This window comes from Bubalus kerabau, chromosome 11, assembly GCF_029407905.1.
Source record: "Bubalus kerabau isolate K-KA32 ecotype Philippines breed swamp buffalo chromosome 11, PCC_UOA_SB_1v2, whole genome shotgun sequence".
Classification (NCBI taxonomy): domain Eukaryota; kingdom Metazoa; phylum Chordata; class Mammalia; order Artiodactyla; family Bovidae; genus Bubalus; species Bubalus kerabau.
In genome coordinates, this window is record NC_073634.1 from 27,828,285 (window position 1) to 27,847,005 (window position 18,721).

The 18,721-nt window shown below is 40.2% G+C and overlaps 2 protein-coding genes across 3 annotated transcripts in view; one reads left to right on the plus strand and one right to left on the minus strand.

Moving 5' to 3' along the window:
* Nucleotides 1-2,886: 2,886 nt before the first annotated feature.
* Nucleotides 2,887-18,721, minus strand: part of KCNG3 (potassium voltage-gated channel modifier subfamily G member 3) — a 56,358-nt gene continuing 40,523 nt past the window's right edge. For both annotated transcript variants that reach the window (XM_055539926.1, XM_055539925.1), the window contains exon 2: nt 2,887-4,846. In XM_055539926.1, the coding sequence (XP_055395901.1) occupies nt 4,201-4,846 (646 nt within the window). In that variant the 3' untranslated portion in view covers nt 2,887-4,200. The remainder of the gene's footprint in view (nt 4,847-18,721) is intronic.
* Nucleotides 13,977-14,736, plus strand: LOC129622973 (peptidyl-prolyl cis-trans isomerase A-like). The gene has a single exon (XM_055539927.1). It carries the CDS (start codon nt 14,028-14,030, stop codon nt 14,520-14,522), a length of 495 nt encoding a protein of 164 aa, XP_055395902.1. The 5' UTR covers nt 13,977-14,027; the 3' UTR covers nt 14,523-14,736.

Consider the following 18,721-nt stretch of genomic DNA (forward strand, 5'->3'; position numbering starts at 1 on the left):
AACGGCATGGGGCAGCAAATTACTAGTTTACTTACAGGGGCAGAACTGACATGCCCAGTCCTCCAAGTACAGATGGGTCTGGAAAAGCAGGAAGCAAAACACCATATGAAAGCATGCTGAACAAACAGAGAAGTGTATGAAACCTTCTCTGACCAAAGTGTAATTCTTCCAGAACATCCCATTAATGCTTCAACCCATGTTACTTCCTCTTCAGCTCTGACATTTCTCAACCTGGCCCTTCTAAATAATGCAATGATAAACTATTAAATAACTGCACTTATTTGCTTACATGTGAGTAAGTGCACAACTGTGAAGTTTTGCAATTTAAAAACTGTATTGAAAATCTGAGTTCCTTATACACTCGTTCCAAGTCTTCCTTCCTGACATGCAGGGCACCTAAAAGCAACATCTGATTTTTATGTGACCTACAAAAAGGACCCCAAAACATTTTTAAGAGAAATCCTTCATGCTTTCTGATGTTACAATAAAAAAAAAAAAAAAAAAAAAGTAAATCCAAAGGGTGCTGAATCAAAAAGTCTGAAAATCAGGTTTCTGAGGCCTGATCTGACACTAGGGTGACTAACTGTACCAGATCACCTGAGACTAAGAGATTTCTCAGGATGGGAGTACAGTTAGTGCTAAAACCAAGGAAGTTCCAGCCAAACCAGGGCTAGCTGGGCTCCATATGGGGGATGATGGCTAAATCACAACCCACTGGGAGCAAAGTTGCAAACATTTGGATAGAATGAAGGATGTAGAAAGAGGCAAGGTAAGCCAGAAGGCCTCCAGGGCCCTTTAGTTGTCATTTATTACAACCCTATGAAATATTTATACCAGGTTTGATTGGAATGTATATTGCATACCGTAAGTGTACACTTATGTAGGGTCAGAGGGCACTGGGATTATTTTGTGAAGCTATGCATTAAATTTATTAAATTTGGAGCTATATAAGCTTTAATAGTAAAACAGAGCTAGGAGTTTTTAGTTTTTTTAATTTTCATTTCTATAGCAAAGAGGAAAAATAAGCTGCTTCTAGAAAATACCAAGCCAACAGAGAAAATTCTTCCAATATCCACATCCAACTTAACCCCATTTCTCCTCCTCCCAAATCACTGGAGACCTAGGACATCTGGACGAAAGTTTAAAAACAGAACATATTATTTTGACTTACTGATAGCCACTATGAAAGAATACATTTCCACATTTTTAAGAAAGTAAGAACTTAGAAACATGTTTTACAAGTAACTATAAAACCCTACAGAAAAGTAAAGGCAACTACAGCTACCGGCAAAAACAATAGAGTTGTAAAAGAAAAAAGATAAGATCTTGAATTGTTAGAGTATGTTCACTTTCAAATATGTTCCCTAACTTTGGAACTTTATCCTGAAGAATCCCACTTCAGAGAACAACAAAATAAGTTACATGTAAGATCAAGTCACAAAAGCTCAGGGGTGATAAAATGAGAACAAACATTTGGACTTCCTCTTTCCTCCTCGGGCGTTCTAATTTAAGATAATATCTGACCTACTGGGACTAATACAGGTCCTATCGAAAGCATTTCTGCCATGAAGATTGAGTGATGAGGAATCTCTGAAAGTACAACTATGAAAGAAGTGTTACTCAGTTACTATTTTTTAAGGCAATAACACCAGGGAAGCTTAGAAGAAAACTCCGTCAATCCGAAAAACCTACAATATCCATGATGTATACTTTTTTCAGTCATGAATGAGCCAGTCTACCAGGTCTCATCAGCATCTAAAGTACAGCGGGGGTTGGACCATCACTGGCATCTATCTAATATGCTCCTTTATGAGAACTGGGCCTGTGAAAAGTCTGACATCACCAAGAGATTTCTTACTAGTTACTTCAGGGCAGCCTCAAAGTCTGCTTGTGTATTCACACAGGTGGCTCCGCACACACACGTCCAGGCATAGGTTTCCCCCTGCCTCTTCCGAAAGTAGTTTCTCTTCCCAGATCAGTCAACAGTTTGTGCCCAAGTCTATCACAAATGCTGTGGGGACATGAAGGTGTGTGCGAGAGAGGGGATCCAGGCCTTCAGGATAGTTAAACCTGACTTGGGGAGATAAGACATATTCTCATGAGGAGTTCCCAGTGCCAGCAAAATGGATGGCTGTCTTATTAGGAATATGGGGATGCTATCACTTGGCTATTACTTGCATAAATGACAAAGCTTTCATCAAAATAGGTAAGAAATCCATGCTATCTATTTCAAATATATTGGAGTACAATGAATATACAATAAACAAATACAATAAACAAACGAATTGGAGTATGTAATAAGTAACATACCAGTGTGCAATAGTAGGCAAGATGAGGCAAGAATCCTGTTTTCGGGGTTTTTGTTTGTTTGCTTTTTGGTTACACTGTGGGGCACGTGGGATCTTAGTTCCCTGACCAGGGATTGAACCCATGCCCCCTACCGTGGAAGCTCAGAGTCTTAATCACTAGACCACCAGGGAAGTCCTGGGATGAGAGTCTTAATGATCAAAACATTACCTAAACTCAGGAAAGGAAGTCAGGGAAGAGGAATGGTTTTGCTATTATTACCTCAACAGGGGCAACAGCAAAGGAGAGTGGCTTCTCAAGGCTTTTCTTGAAACCCAGGGGTGTGTTAAGAAATAAGCTGCTAGACTAGGTTCTCAGAGGTTCAGGTTTTAATCCTAACTCCTTCACAATCACATCCTCTCTTGCCCTGGTTTTCTACCTATACTTAAGGTTTGAACTAGATGATGGCTAATATTCCCTTAATGAACACTTCTGGTAACCCTTTCCTTGATAAATATATCCCCTTTCAATCTCCTCTGCTCCCTCTCCCATCCCCATTAAATTACAATGTATAATATTAAATTATTCATGAATCAATGACTTTAGTTTTTTGTGTTTATATATTGCTGGCTTTACGGCAACTGGTTAACAAAGCAAAATTCTAGTTCAGATTGTTAACATCATCAGTTTACATTAACCAGTCCTAATAACCTAGCCAGATTAGTGTGGCATATTACTCAATGTTGTTACAAGAAGTTTTGGCATAGCTATAATTGCCAATGGTGAAGATCTACTCAAATACTGATGTATTCATCGCTTTTAGCTGGTTTAAAATTGGCTTAGCTACACAGCAACCAAGAGTAAGAAAATGTTTCATTTCTTTTTTAAGACAATCCAGTGACAACATCTAAGTATGACTTTGGTATAAAATGGTTACATAAATATCCTTTCATCTTAAGTCTTATTAAACACATGGTGTTTAGTAAAAAAAAAAATAAAAACCAATAAGAGCAGAAGAAGATAAATATGGGTTGCAATATCAAACTATTTCTATTATCATTTTAATGTTGGAAATCTTATTTGGACATCTGAATGTTAGGACAATTAACATCTAGTAGCAGCAATGAATTCAAATAAAACGAAGTCCAATAAAATGCAAAACAATACAACATTCTTTTTAAGTCATTTCAAGACAGAGAAAAAAGAAATCCAAAAAGGAAAAGAAAGAACATACTCAAGCTTCCATATCATATTATGGTATGATAAGGTATGATATCATACCATATTATACTATGGTATGATAAGGAGAATAAGAACAAAAATAAATCAGATAATTGAGAAATATGCCGGAGAAGTTTTTCAAATACTATTCTTGCTTGTATCTACTAGCTCCACTCTACATTTTAAAATTTGGCCAAATTTTCAAAGTATTTGTTAAACAGTTCCTGCATCTGACATATGTTTCCAGGATACTTCTGACATTGATATAAGAGATTATAAAACATTTAGAAATGAAAATGTTACTCTCCAACAAAAAACACTGTAACTTCCAAGCTTCTTCTGTATTCACAAGATGGAAGAACATTTGGAAAATAGTAGCTTTCAGTTTTAAAATGTTCAAATAATATACTTTAAAACAAACACAAAAAGTGTAATTGTTCAAGGCAGGGAAGAGACAAGTCTAAATAAGATCTCAAAATTTATTCTAGGAGACATTCCCTTTCCTTTGCAGTCTCAATCTTCTATACTCCGTAATAAGTAAATTCTTTTATCCCTTCAGCTGGGAAGGACAACCTTTACTCTACCAAGGTGATGACGGGACCACTGCAGTGCTCACCCAGCAAGAAACACATAAATATGAAGTAGCGTCAACTAGATCAAATGAAGAGTATGCAAGCATTGCTTTGCAACGCATTAATTTAGGAACTCAGCGGAGAGGCTCCTACTATATCTAGCTGATCTAAACTTGAGCTCATGATAACACTGCACGAAGCTATGGTAGATAAAAGTGATAGGTAGCGCCAAAAGAACAATTCCACTGACAACACAAACTCCTCCAAGAATTCTTCCAGGCACTGTGATAGGATACATATCTCCATAGCCAACTGTAGTCATAGAGATAATCACCCACCAGCAGGCAGCGGGGATGCTGGCGAAGTCCTTGTTGGATGTTTCCAGGTCCAACCCATGTTCAAGAAGCTGAGAAAGTGCACTAAAGATTGCCATGGCAACACAAATGAAGACAAGTAACATAACCATCTCTCGGTAGCATCGTTTGAGAGTCAAACCAAGTGTCTGAAGACCAATGAAGTGACGGGCCAGCTTAATCACCCAAAAAATCCTCATCATTCTAAGCACCCGCAAGGTGACGCCAGCCCTCTGGAGTTGAGAGTTCTCGCCTGTAAATACGGTCATTAACACGGAGATGTAATACGGTGTGATTGCCAGTAAATCAATGATGTTCAGAGGTCTCTTGACAAACTCACACTTGTTTTTGGAGACGATGAACCTCACGATGCACTCCGCAGTGAACCAACCTATGCAGATAGCTTCAATTATCCTGTCAAGAGAACAAAAGAAGAATTGATCATTTTAATTTTAAGCATTTTAATAGCTCTTAGATTTCTTCAGATAGTACTACACTAACATACTAATTTAGTTACTTTTCCAGAAAACATAAAAGAACAGACAGTATCACCAACATCATCAGACCCACCAGGATGCAACAGAACAACAAATACTTCAACAAATGAAAACTGAACTTGATGAAGTTCTTATTAATATACAGCATGTAACACCATTAAAAAATTTGTTTGCTTATTACTAATACTGTAGAAAAATCTATCTCTTACATGGTGGCCTGAATTAACTTATACTCAGCTTGCCACAATATGAAATGTTATTCCATGAGGATAGTGGTTCTCTACTGCGATGTAAGTTATTAGGTGAATCAGAAGGACATGGTTCCTACAGACAGAGGACATACCCAAGTTTTTGATTATTTATTTCTTGGTAAATAAGAGTGAACTCAAGATCATTTCCTAAAATGTTACTGTTATTTCTTTTTCTCTACAGGCTTGTGTGGGAGACACTGAATCTGAGCCTGCTTCTAAAAGCTTTGCAGGAATGCCAGTGCCTTCTCCAGGACAGCACCAGATCATGACCATCCTTATCATGAGTGTCACAGTGGAAAAAAGGCTGAAGATTCCTACAATGGAGCAAAATAATCACTAGAATTTTCCCAACGACCCAACAAGTTTGCTTGTTTGTTTTCCATAGCTGTTTTCATGCATCATGTATTTTTTTAAGTATAAGGTCACATTTTACCTGCTGCTGCTGCTGCTAAGTCGCTTCAGTCGTGTCCAACTCTGTGCAACCCCATAGACGGCAGCTCACCAGGCTCCCCCGTCCCTGGGATTCTCCAGGCAAGAACACTGGAGTGGGTTGCCATTTCCTTCTCCAATGCATGAAAGTGAAAAGTGGAAGTGAAGTTGCACAGTCATGTACGACTCTTCACGACCCCATGGACTGCAGCTTACCAGGCTCCTCCTTCCATGGGATTTTCCAAGCAAGAGTACTGGAGTGGGGTGCCATTGCCTTCTCCGCACATATTACCTAGATCAGTATTTACCAACCTTTTCACATTACTGCACACACAGAAAAGCATGTAATTAATAGAGCATACTGGCATCAGGGGTAGCATTTCTGAAATGGAAGCCACCAGCCTTACCTCAGAATACTGGTTAGGAAGCCCTGATAAAGAGTGAGAGGTAAGGCTAAAGTGATTTTTAATTAAATTACATTTTAAAATTCAAAGTTATAATAGAGACTTCCCTGGTGGTCCAGTTGGTTAAGAATCTGTCTTCCAATGCAGTGGACGCAGGTTTGATTCCTGCTTGGGGAACTAAGATCTCACATGCCTCAGAGCAACTGAGCCCGCATCACAACTAGAGAGTCCGCACACCATGACGAAAGATCCTGTGTGCTGTAACTAAGATTCAACGCAGCTTAATAAGTAAATAAATCTGTATTTTAAGACATAGTAATCATTATACCATCATTCATTTTTTCCCACTTAATTCAGTCTTGCTACTGACCTAGACCCAAACCTGAGAGGTACAACGGAGAGAGAAGAAAATAAAGCAGGTGGGATGGTAAGGTTTGTGGGGTGACAATTTGAAAAGAATTACCCACGGTGCATTGCACAGAACACAAACTGCACTGGGTGTTACTCATGAAGATTAATAAATAAAATGAATCATGTTCCCCTACTACAGATGCTGGGAAAGACTGAGGGCAGGAGGAGAAGGGGGCGATAGAGGATGAGATGGTTGGATGGCATCACTGACTCAATGGATGTGAGTTTGAGCAAACTCCGGGAGATGGTGAAGGACAAGGAAGCCCGGCACGCTGTAATCCATGGGGTCACAAACAGTCAGATACAACTTAGCCACTGAACAACAACAATCTCCTTACAGGGGTTCCCAGAGCCACAGAGATTAATTTTATTTATTTCTTGAATAGGTGATACATTCACATGGTTTAAATTTCAAAGGTTAAAAAAAGTATAGAGTACCCTATTCCCCCAGCACTCAGTTCCCCAGTGTTCATCTCAGTCCCGATTCCTCAGGGCCCTGGTTAGAAGGGCAAGAGCCACTGACCACCAAGAAAGCAGAAACCTAAGTGTATTAATTTCTTGAGGCTACTGTAAAAACTTGGTGGCTTAAGACTAGAGAAATCTACTTTTTCACAAATCCAGAGGTTGGAAGTGCCAAATCATTATCATCAAGCCAAAATCAAGGGTGAGGAGGACCCACTCCCTCCGGAGGCTCCAGGGTAGAATCCATTCCTCACCTCCTCCAGCTCCTGGTTGGCATCCCTTGGCTTGGAGCCACATCACTCCTATCTCTGCCTCTGTGGCCACTGTGTTAAGTCTCCCTCTGCTTCCACCGTGTAAAGGATACATGTGTAAGGATACACCATGTAAAGATACACTTGATAGCATTTAGAGCCTCTGGGACAACCCAAGACACACTCCCATCTCAAAATTCTTAACGTAATCATATCTGCACGATTCCTTTTGCTATATAAGGCAATATCCACCAGGGGCTACCCAGGTGGCGCTAGTGGTAAAGAACCTGCCTGCTAATGCAGGTAGACATAACAGACACAGGTTCAATTCCTGGGTTGGGAAGATCCCCTGGAGGAGGGCACGGCAACCCACTCCACTATTCTTGCCTGGAGAATCACATGGACAGAGGAGCCTCTCGGGCTATAGTCCATAGGGTCGCAAAGAGTCAGACACGACTGAAGTGACTTAGCATGCACAGTGTAAACTGGCTACCAGCAATTAGGACCTGCCTTTTTTTGTGGAGAGGAAGGGATTATTTTTCAGCTTACACATAAACCAACCAGGAAGATGAAGTCCACAGTGAAAGTAATCCAACCTACTGCCTGGTGAGGGAGGTCAGCCGATGAAATCACAGCTGTCCCTGTTTCTCTATTACCTGCAACTCGGCACATAGACCCCATTAATTGGTGGCTGGCAGCAGCTTCTCTGTCCCCATTAGACTATCAATAAAAGCTACTGCCATAATGGCTTCTATGAGCCCCAAGGCTTAGAAAACTGGGATGGTAATGAAACTCGGTAGATCTAGAAAACAAGAGGCTGAGTTTTTTCAATATGCAGTTTTTATAAACATAATAGCATGCATCCCTTCTCCCTGACAATGCTCATCAAATACGCCATGCACCCCCCATACCTCTGGCCCTTTGCAGCTAGGCAGGGTCATGTGACCAGTTCTGATCAATGAGCTGTGAGCAAAATGACTACAGTTCAGGGCAGCGGCAATGAAGAGTAGGTGGGAATTCTCTTCCCTGCCATGGCAACCTGAAAACCATGTGTCCTAAAAGGCTCCAAGATGGTATGGTCTCTATCAGCCCAAGTCCCTGCGTATATGTGCAGAGAAAGACAGACATTCCCCATCCTGACTCTGATTGGATATGGTAATGTGAGCAACCAATAAATCTTTGTTGTGTTAAGCCACCAAGATTTCTAAGTTGGCTGTTTGTGGTTGATGTTGTTTAGTTGCTAAGTCATGTTTGACTCTTTTGCAACTCCAAGGACTGTAGCCCACCAGGATTCTCTCTGTCCATGGGATTTCCCAGGCAAGAATACTGGAGTGGGTTGCATTTCTTCCTCCAGGGGATCTTCCCGACCCAGGGTTTGAACTTGCGTCTCCTGCATTAGCAGATGGATTCTTTACCACTGAGCCACCACGGAAGCCTATCCAAGGTAATAAACTGGTAAATTCAGTAAGTAATAATATATGCACTCAAAAGGGATTGCAAAAGTACAAAGCAACCATAATAATAGTTTTCTTAGATCAGCTGCGGGTCTTTCCCGTTCCCAAGCTAAAGTATGATGTCTCCTCTCCAGCCAGACATGAACAAGAGCTCTGGACCTGATGCAGAGAGCCCTGCTGCTGTTCTTGCTCTGATCTTCTAAGGGCTCTCCCAGCAATAAAATCCTAAGATTCGATTAAATTAAGAAGAGTAAAAATGCTAATTGTGCCAAAAACACCAGAACATTTTCAGCTAATTACTTCCACTAGCAGCCAAATTGTTCGGATTTAAAAGGAGGAAATCCAAATGATGCAAAATAATCTTTCAGTAAGGAAATTTCAAAGAGATAAAGTCATCTGTAATGAGGCCCACTGGGCTCATCCTGCTCCACCCCCCAAGTCAGACACAGTTTATAAAGAATTCCACGCGAAAGGGATGAATCAGTGAGAAACCCCAGGCATCCCTCTTTCACCAAGGATTATGCCAAAGCATTCTCCAACAACAAACACTACGAAGCCTGCCAAACCTCCCTATGTTTCCAAATGGCACTGTCACCAAAGCCACCTCCAGCAGCTGATGGAAAACTTGAGTGCTGTGTTACCGAGCATTACAGCCAGCGACTGGGTACTCTGTGGGCTACTTGTACAAAAAACAAGTTGGAAAAAAAGAACAGAAGATACTGAAGGATACCAGACGCCTCAAAGCCCATTCTGATTTCTTTTGAGGCCTAACGATATAGAAGCTAATGAATTTACAGCCTAAAATACAATTCCCACTTATTCAGGCTTTTCAGCTGGGCAGACATCATCTCATTTAACCTTTTTCAAGAACTCTAGGGCGCGTGTATTTCCCCTAATACCTCCATTTTACAGATGACAAAACTGAGGCTGAAAGTTAAACATCTCTTCAAGATCACATAATGAAGAAATTGCTGTGGCACAGGTAATGAAACCCAGATCTACTGGGCTTTGAAGCACTAAGGAACATCTGAACATGCTTATAATTTTATGGCAATGTTCACTGTTAATATTAAATGATATATGTCAATCTCTTCATCTCCATGGTTGATGTATTAAAGCAGATTTTTCACACTGCTGGTTCTTAACCCATAATGGATCAAAATTGACAGAGGTCTTTTTTTTTTGGAAATTAAACAGAAATATTAGAGTGCATCAAAGTATAAAACTTTTGCTTCAGTTATATATAACTGTATACTAAATTACGATGAAAAACGTATTCCTTTCTGTAGGCACTGGACGACCTCAAACTTGCTGGCAATCACCAGTCATTCTAATTCCCCTAACTGATCCCTCATAATAGAAGGCGCTTATGGCAATGACTCAGAGGTTTACAAACAGGCTCCACAGGAGAACAAATGCTTTTAGTGCTAACGAGTTCTACCACGGCGCCCACTTGCCTGCAAGAGACCAGGACAGGACACAAGAGACCATTAACTATGTCGTGTGAGGTGAACCTCCGCCTCCCTCTGGGTGCTATCTTCTCATCTTTTTCCCCTCATTATTCTATTTTGAAAAATTTCAAACATGGAACAAATTCATTAATATTTTAAATATACTTGCTTTTCACCTATTCACCCCTTTATCCAGGTATTAATCTATCTTTTGGGAGGGATGCATTTTAAAGTAAATCCAGGACTTCCTTGCTGACACAGTGGATAAGAATCTGCCTGGTGTTGCAGGAGGCATGGGCTCAATCCCTGGTCCAGGAAGATCCCACATGCTGAGGGGCGGCTAAGCCCCTGCACCACAACTATTGAGCCTGTGTCCTAGAGGCCGGGAGCCGCAACTACTAAAGCCTGCGTGCCCTAGAGCCTGGGCCGTGCAACAAGAGAAGCCATCAAAATTAGAAGCACTGCAACTAGAGAAAAGCCGCATAGCAAGGAAGACCCAGAACAGCCAAAAATAATAAATAAATGAAATTATTTTTAAAAAGCAATGAAGATCCAGATGAGCCAAAAATAATTAATTTAAAAATAAAGTAAATCCAGACATCAATGCATTTCCAGCTAAAAGCTTCAGAGTGCATATTATTAGCCAGAGTTCAATATCTGTTTCATTTTTTTCTTTTGATTTGAACTTTACATGCAATGGAGCACACAAACCTTGAGTGCACGTTAACTGAGGTTTGACAAATGCATGACTTCTATAACCAAAACTCCTATTAAGATATAGAGCATTCACATCACCTGAGAGTTCCCTGCCTTATTCATCTTTGTATCTCCTGCCCTTACTTCCCACGTTCATCAGACACATAACAAGTGTTAAACAGCTTTTTGCCCAGTACAATATAAGTGACCTTGACAGAACTTGAAGGACGAGAATGGCTTCTTCTGGAAGCTTTATAAGATAACTGAAGTCTGCCATCAAAAATGGTGCTGAATTCAGCTGGACCCTTGTCTTACACCAAGTATAAAAGTTAACTCAACATGAATCAAAGCTAAATGTAAGACCTAAGATAATTTTTTTTAATTCCTATTAGAAAACATAGAGGGAACGCTTCATAACATTTGACTTGGCCATGATTTCTTGGACATGACACAGAAAGAACAAACAACAAAAATAAAGAGAGACAAATGAGACTTGCCTCAAACTTAAAAGCTTTTGTGCATCAACAAACACAACTGAGTGAAAAGGCAAGCTACAGAAAAGAAAATATTTGCAAATCATGTATCTGATGAGAGATTAACATCCAGAATACATATCAAACCCCTACAACTCAACAACAAAAAAATCAAACAATCCGACTTAAAAATGAGCAAAGGATCTGCATAGACATTTCTCAAAGATGATACACAAATGGCCAACAAGCTCTATGTCACTAATCATCTGAGAAATGAAATCATCAAAGTCATCACGATCATCAGAAGATACCATCTCACATCCTTTAGGATGCCTACTATTAGAAACAGAAAACAAGTATTGATGAGTATGTGGTGAAATTGAAATCTCTGTGTACTATTGTTAAGACTCCAAAATAGTGCAGCAGCTGTGGAAAACAGTACCAAAGTTCCTCAAAAAATTAAAAATAGAACTTCCATATGATCCAGCAATCCCACTTCTGGGTATATACCCAAAAGAACTGAAAGCAGGATGTGGAAGACCTGTGTTCCCAGAAGCACAATTCACAATAGTCAACAGGTGGAAGCAACCCAAACGTCCACTGATGAAGGAATCAATAAACAGAATGTGTCATAGTCTTACAATGGAATATTATTCAGCTTTACAAAGGAAGAAAATCCTGTCACATGCTAAAAAATGGATGAGCCTTCAGGATATTATACTAAGTGAAAGAAAGCCATCACACACTCACAAAGACAAATACTGAATGATTCTACCTACATGGGCCTCCCTGATAGCTCAGTTGGTAAAGAATCCACCCACAATGCAGGAGACCCTGGTTCAATTCCTGGGTTGGCAAGATCTGCTGGAGAAGGGATAGGCTACCCACTCTAGTATTCTTGGGCTTCACTGTGGCTCAGCTCCTAAAGAATCCACCTGCAATGAGGGAGACCTGGGTTCAATCCTTGGGTTGGGAAGATCTCCCGGAAAAGGGAAAGGCTACCCACTCCAGTATTCTGTCCTTGAGAATTTCAAGGACTGTATAGTCCATGGGGTTGCAAAGGGTCGGATGTGACTGAGGGACTTTCACTTTCACCTATATGAGGTATATAAAGTAGTCAAATTTAAAAGTAGAGTGGTGGTTACCAGGGGCTGAGGGAAAAGGAAAAAGAGAAATTGTTGTTTAATGGGTATTCCTCCTAACACCTCCATATTACCAATGACAAAACTGAGGCTGAAAAGTTAAACATCTTTTCCAAGATCACACAATTAAGAAATGGCAGTGGCACAGGATGGAGAAGGCGATGGCCCCCACTCCAGTGCTCTTGCCTGGAGGATCCCATGGACGGAGGAGCCTGGTGGGCTGCAGTCCATGGGGTCACTAAGAGTCAGACACGACTGAGCGACTTCACTTTCACTTTTCACTTTCATGCATTGGAGAAGGCAATGGCAACCCACTCCAGTGTTCTTGCCTGGAGAATCCCAGGGACGGGGGAGCCTGGTGGGCTGCCGTCTACGGGGCCGCACAGAGTCGGACACGACTGAAGTGACTTAGCAGCAGCAGCAGTGGCACAGGAAATAAAACATGGATCTACTAGGCTTTGAAGCACTAAGAAACATCTGAAGGTGCTGATGACTTTTATAACAATGTTTATTATTAATGTTAAATGATATATGTCAACCTCTTAGTCTCTATGGTTTATGTATTAGAACAGTTTTCACTCTTCTGGTTCTTAACACAGTTTCAGATATGCAAGATGGTAAATTTTATATTATGTATTTTTTACCATGATAAAAAAAGAAAAAGGAGAGAAGGCAGTGGGATTTAAACCCATGCTCCCAAAGAAACTGGAGCCTTAATTCAGACTCTTAGACCATGTGCCCATGCTACCCACTGGGTCAAACTAAAGCAATGGTGTGGATGCTGCCATTAAAGCAGTGACTTACATTCTGCCTTACTGCAGAAGGATTTAAGGTGATTGTTCCCGTCATTCGCTCCAGCCAGAACCTGATTAAAATTCAATATTACAGAGACAATTAAGAAAGCTAAAATATAAAGGGGCTTCCCTTGTGGCTCAGCTGGTAAAAAATCTGCCTGCAATATGGGAGACCTGGGTTCGATCCCTAGGTTGGGAAGATCCCCCTGGAGAAGGGAAAGGCTACCCACTCCAGTATTCTAGCCTGGAGAAATACTGTAATTTCTGGAGAAATTCATGGACTGTAAAGACCATGGGGTCACCAAGAGCTGGACACGACTGAACAACTTTCACTTCCCTTCACAATATAAAGAAGTCGAAGACTGAATATTTTTACTGAAGAGGTGACTTGAAAAAGTTAAATGAATGACACAAATATACGAAAGAACAGAAAACATCTGCAATATTTATTGTATATGTATGTTATATAAATACTATATACATAAGTATACATATGTAATTATAATAAAATTATATTTAAAAGCAAGTACAATGTCACAGTGATTAAGAATATAGCATAAAAAATGCTTTATTATTTCAAACCTCAATAACTGTTTCTTTTCAACTGAAATAGAATTTTAGGATTCAAGTTTTATAGTTTTGGTGGGGAAAAATGAAATATAAGTCCCTTAAAGGCACATACACGTTGACAAACAAATATAAGATAAATGATAATAGACTGAGATCATTTTTTACATGAAATAAAAATATGAACATGAAATTGTCCAACAAAGGAGGATTTTTAAAAATATTTATTTTTGGTTGTACCGGGTCTTTGTTGCAGCATAAGAGATCTTTAGGGCAGACGCCGCCACCCTGGAGCTTCCTTTGCTGTCTAGCCATGGTCAACCCCACCGTGTTCTTCGACATCGCTGTCGATGGCGAGCCCTTGGGCCGCGTCTCTTTTGAGCTGTTTGCAGACAAAGTTCCAAAGACAGCAGAAAACTTTCGTGCTCTGAGCACTGGAGAGAAAGGATTTGGTTATAAAGGTTCCTGCTTTCACAGAATAATTCCGGGATTTATGTGCCAGGGTGGTGACTTCACACGCCATAATGGTACTGGTGGCAAGTCCATCTATGGCGAGAAATTTGATGATGAGAATTTCATTCTGAAGCATACAGGTCCTGGCATCTTGTCCATGGCAAATGCTGGCCCCAACACAAATGGTTCCCAGTTTTTCATCTGCACTGGCAAGACTGAGTGGTTGGATGGCAAGCATGTGGTCTTTGGCAAGGTGAAAGAGGGCATGAATATTGTGGAAGCCATGGAGTGCTCTGGGTCCAGGAATGGCAAGACCAGCAAGAAGATCACCATTGCTGACTGTGGACAAATCTAATAAATTTCACTTGTGTTTTACTTAAACACCAGACCATTCCTTCTGTAGCCCAGGAGAGCACCCCTTCACCCCACCTGCTTGAAATATCCTATAATCTTTGTGCTCTTGCTATAGTTTTTTGGGTTCCATATTTTCCTTATCCCCCTCCAAGTTTAGCTGGATTGCAAAGTTAAATTTATGATTATGAAATAAAAACTAAACAATTAAAAAAAAAGAGAGAGATCTTTAGTTGCAGCATGTGGGATCTAGTTCCCTGACCAGAGATAGAACCCAGGCCTCCTGCACTAGAAGCAGGGACTCTTAGCTGCTAGACCACCAAGGATGTCCAAAGACAGTGATGTTGATGTTCAGTTGCTCAGTCGTGTCTCACTCTTTGCGACCCCATGGACTGCAGCCCTCCAGGCTTCCCTGTCCTTCACCAACTTCCGGAGTTTGTCCAAAGATAGGGGAATCTTGAAGCAAGTAACCCTTCTCCACTAATAACATGCTCTGAAACCATGGATACACTATTCAATCTCTCTTCCTAAATTTTCCTCAATGATTAAATGATGAGAATGCCAGGAGGACCTATCTCTCAGGTTGTCTTAAGGATTAAAGGAATTAGGGACTTCCCCTGTCCAGTGGTCCAGTGGTTAAGAATCTGCCTTGCAATGCAGGGGATGTGGGTTCCATCCCTGGTCCAGGAATGCAAATTCCACATGTCATGGAGCAACTAAGCCCATGCGTCACAACTAGAGAGTCCTTGCACCACAACAAAAGATCCCGGTGTGCCACAACTAAGACATAGCCAAATAAATAAATAGATAAATTTTTTAAAAATAATAAATATTAAAAAAAGAATTAAATGAATTAATATGAAATAATAGTAAAAGCTTAATAAATTGTGTCTATAATTGTCATTATTACAAACCATCTCTGGACTCATAGTCTTCCCTTCATATTCAAAAGGAGATCACTTCGGTATTTTCCTGAGCACAAAGAGAAGGCAAGGATGAATGCTTCATCTTTTCATTTTCTTTTCTCCCAAGAATTCTGCTTATATTTTTATACACTGCTGGCTGAAGCATAAAGTGGTAAAAACCTCTTAAAAGAGCAATTGCCAGGATTTGTCAGGCTTTATACTGCACATGAGACCCAGCCACCCACTCAAGGAATTTATCTTACAAACACACTCTCATATTTACAAAAGAATATGTACAATGAGACTCACTGTTTGTAATACCCAAGGATAAAAAAAAAAAACAAACATCTATCCATTGGAGACTCATTATATAAATGTATTTCCCGAAGTCATCAGGTTGAATCATAGGAAATTGACATTGGGAATTTAACAACTCTACCTTATGCCATGTAGCCACAAAAAGGAATGTGGTGAGGTGCATTACTGTGATTTGATGTGAAGCAGGCTTCATGACATACAGGTGCAGAACAGTGCATATATTATGCTCTAATTGTGTGTGTATGTGTGCATACATGTACTAGAAGGATACTTAAGAAACTGTTAGCTGCTGCCTCCAGAGAGGGAGCCTGGGGCAGGATGGAAACTCATTTTTTATTTTATTACCTTTGGTAATGTTAAATGATTTACCATGTGCCCATATTATTTTTCCAATTAAGAAAAAATTTTAAGGAAAAATGAAAAAGCATGCCCAACTAGAACAGCAAGCACTATGATGGAGTTACCAGTGACTTGAATCAACCAGCACACTCCCAAGAGAGGCACAGAAAGAAAAGTTGCACCCTTCCTACCCCAAGCTTTCAGACTGAAACATATGAGGCATTTCCAATCACATTTCCAACAGGTCTGTACTGTCTGATGATACCTGGTGTAACAAAAATTTCCAACGAATTGCACATCACCATCCACTACATTCTCTACAGTCTTTTTCATGTCCTTATAAGAGTTTTTGCCACAAGTCCAATGGGAGAAAAAGCTCAGTTAAAAAAAAAAAACCACCTGATTTTTTTTCTTATGTACTTTAATTACCTTACAAAAAAAAATCCACTCATACATGTTTATCCTTCTACTCTAGATCAATAATGAGAATACATTAAATACTTAAAGTACCAAGCATTTTTCTGTAAATTTACACATACTAATTCACTTAATTCTCACAACTGAATGCAATAGGTTTTATTTTTCCCCACCTATAAATGAGGAAATTGAAGCAAAGATAAGTTACTTGCTCATGCCACACAGCTAATAAATGGCAGATTAATAATATATACTCATTGGTTATGTAATACATTGAATCCTGGCTGGGATTTATGCATTTCCTTATGGTTGTAATTAATGTACACTTGTTATTTTATGTTCCTCACTTCGTATTACTTTGCTTACTAATGCCTGTATTTGGATGGCATCTTTAGGACATGTGGTAGGATAAAAACAAGGATAAACAGAAAGGTCAGTCTTCTACCACTGGGGATTGGCTACAGAGGACTGGACTCCCCTTTGGAGTTTTTAAGGGGTCGCTACTATTCTACTGGGCTTCCCTGATGGCTCAGATGGTAAAGAATCTGCCTGCAAAGCAGGAGATGCAGGTTCGATCCCTGGGTTGGGAAAATCCCCTGGAGGAGGGCATGGCAACCCACTCCAGTATCTTGCCTGGAGAATGCCACAGACAGAGGAGCTTGGCAGAATCAGTCCATAGGGTCACAAAGAGTTGGACACAACTGAAACTACTTAGCATACACACACACATGAGCATACATCCCAGAACCCTTTATTGTCCTCCCTGTCTGATGGGTCAGCAAGCATTTACAAAGGGAGGCAAGAAATGTCCTAGGCTTCATCTGAGTCTCCTACGATGGGGGATCCAACGCCCTGGGGTAAGGATGGAGTGACAATCTGTTACTTGGATGTGGTTCTAAGCCGGTGGATCACGTTAATTCATTCATCACACAGTGAAGTTTGTGAATTCCTACTGTATGCCAGGAGCCAAAGAGCCACTGAGAGGTCTAGAAAGGTGACTTATACATAGAACTTAATTATAATTATGCAAGGCGTCATCATTGGAGGAAGCTGGGTGAAGGGTACACTGGAACTCTCAGTATTACTTTTGCAACTTCTTGTGAGTATAAAAGGATTTCAAAATAAAAAGTTTCTTTAAAAACAACAAAACAGGGGCTTCCCTACAGTGGCTAAGACTCTAAGCTCCCAATGCAGGGGGCCCAAGTTCGATCCCTGCTCATGGAACTAGGTCTCACATGCTGCAACTAAGAGTTTGCATGACAAAACTAAAATATCCCACATGCTACAGGGAAGATCAAACATCCCGCGTGCCTCAACTAAGACCCAGCACAGCCAAATAAATAATTTTAAACAACAACAGCAAAAAGAAGGCCGAATTTAACCTAAAAAACATCTTAGTGAAAGGTAAGATATACCCTCCCCAACAACAACCTTGCTTGCCTGTAGAAACTCAAATGTAAAATGTAGAGAGTGATAAATGCTGTAATCAACATGCATTAAGTTCAGAAGAAAGTTAAGTTTTCCTTCATCTGGGGGATTATGGAAAACTTCTTCAAGAAAGTGGCGATTTAATCTGTCATGGAAAGACCAGCACAAGCAAAGGCAGGAAGGTGCTGATAAACCAGGAACAATGAAAGCAATTACATTAAAAAAAAAGTCCAAGGCAGGTAATAAAGACAGAAAGGTAAATTAAACCCTGAAGTTTATTTGATGTTAATAATCATGGGTACCATTTACTGAAATGACTCCTATGAGGCTGGTAATTTCAATATACCATGTCATAAGCATATATGGAAAGGAGCCAGGTTATCAAATTGTTAACAGTGGTTGGTTCAAGAGAAAGAGGAAGACTGGCAGGTAAATTACTATAAAGTAGGAATCCATTTTTTTGCCATAAACATCTATGAATAGCTGAATTTTTCACAATTAGAACGTATTCAAGTATTAATTATGTGATTCTTTAAATAACTTTCTTAAACTTTTATTCTTTAATTTATTTATTTATTTTCATCTTTGGCTGTGCTGGGTCTTCGTTGCTGCATGGGCTCTTTCTCTAGTTGCAGCAATCGGGGGCCTACTCTCTGGTTGCGGTGTACAGCCTTTTCACTGCAGTGGCTTCTCTTGTAGAGCATGGGCTCTAGGCACATGGGCTTCAGTAGTTGTGGCACGTGGGCTTCGTTGCTCCACAGCACATGGGATCTTCCCGGACCAGGGATCAAAACTG

Bases quoted from the DNA above. Each gene is read 5' to 3' on its own strand.
- LOC129622973 (XM_055539927.1), top strand. From the start codon at position 14,028: ATGGTCAACCCCACCGTGTTCTTCGACATCGCTGTCGATGGCGAGCCC.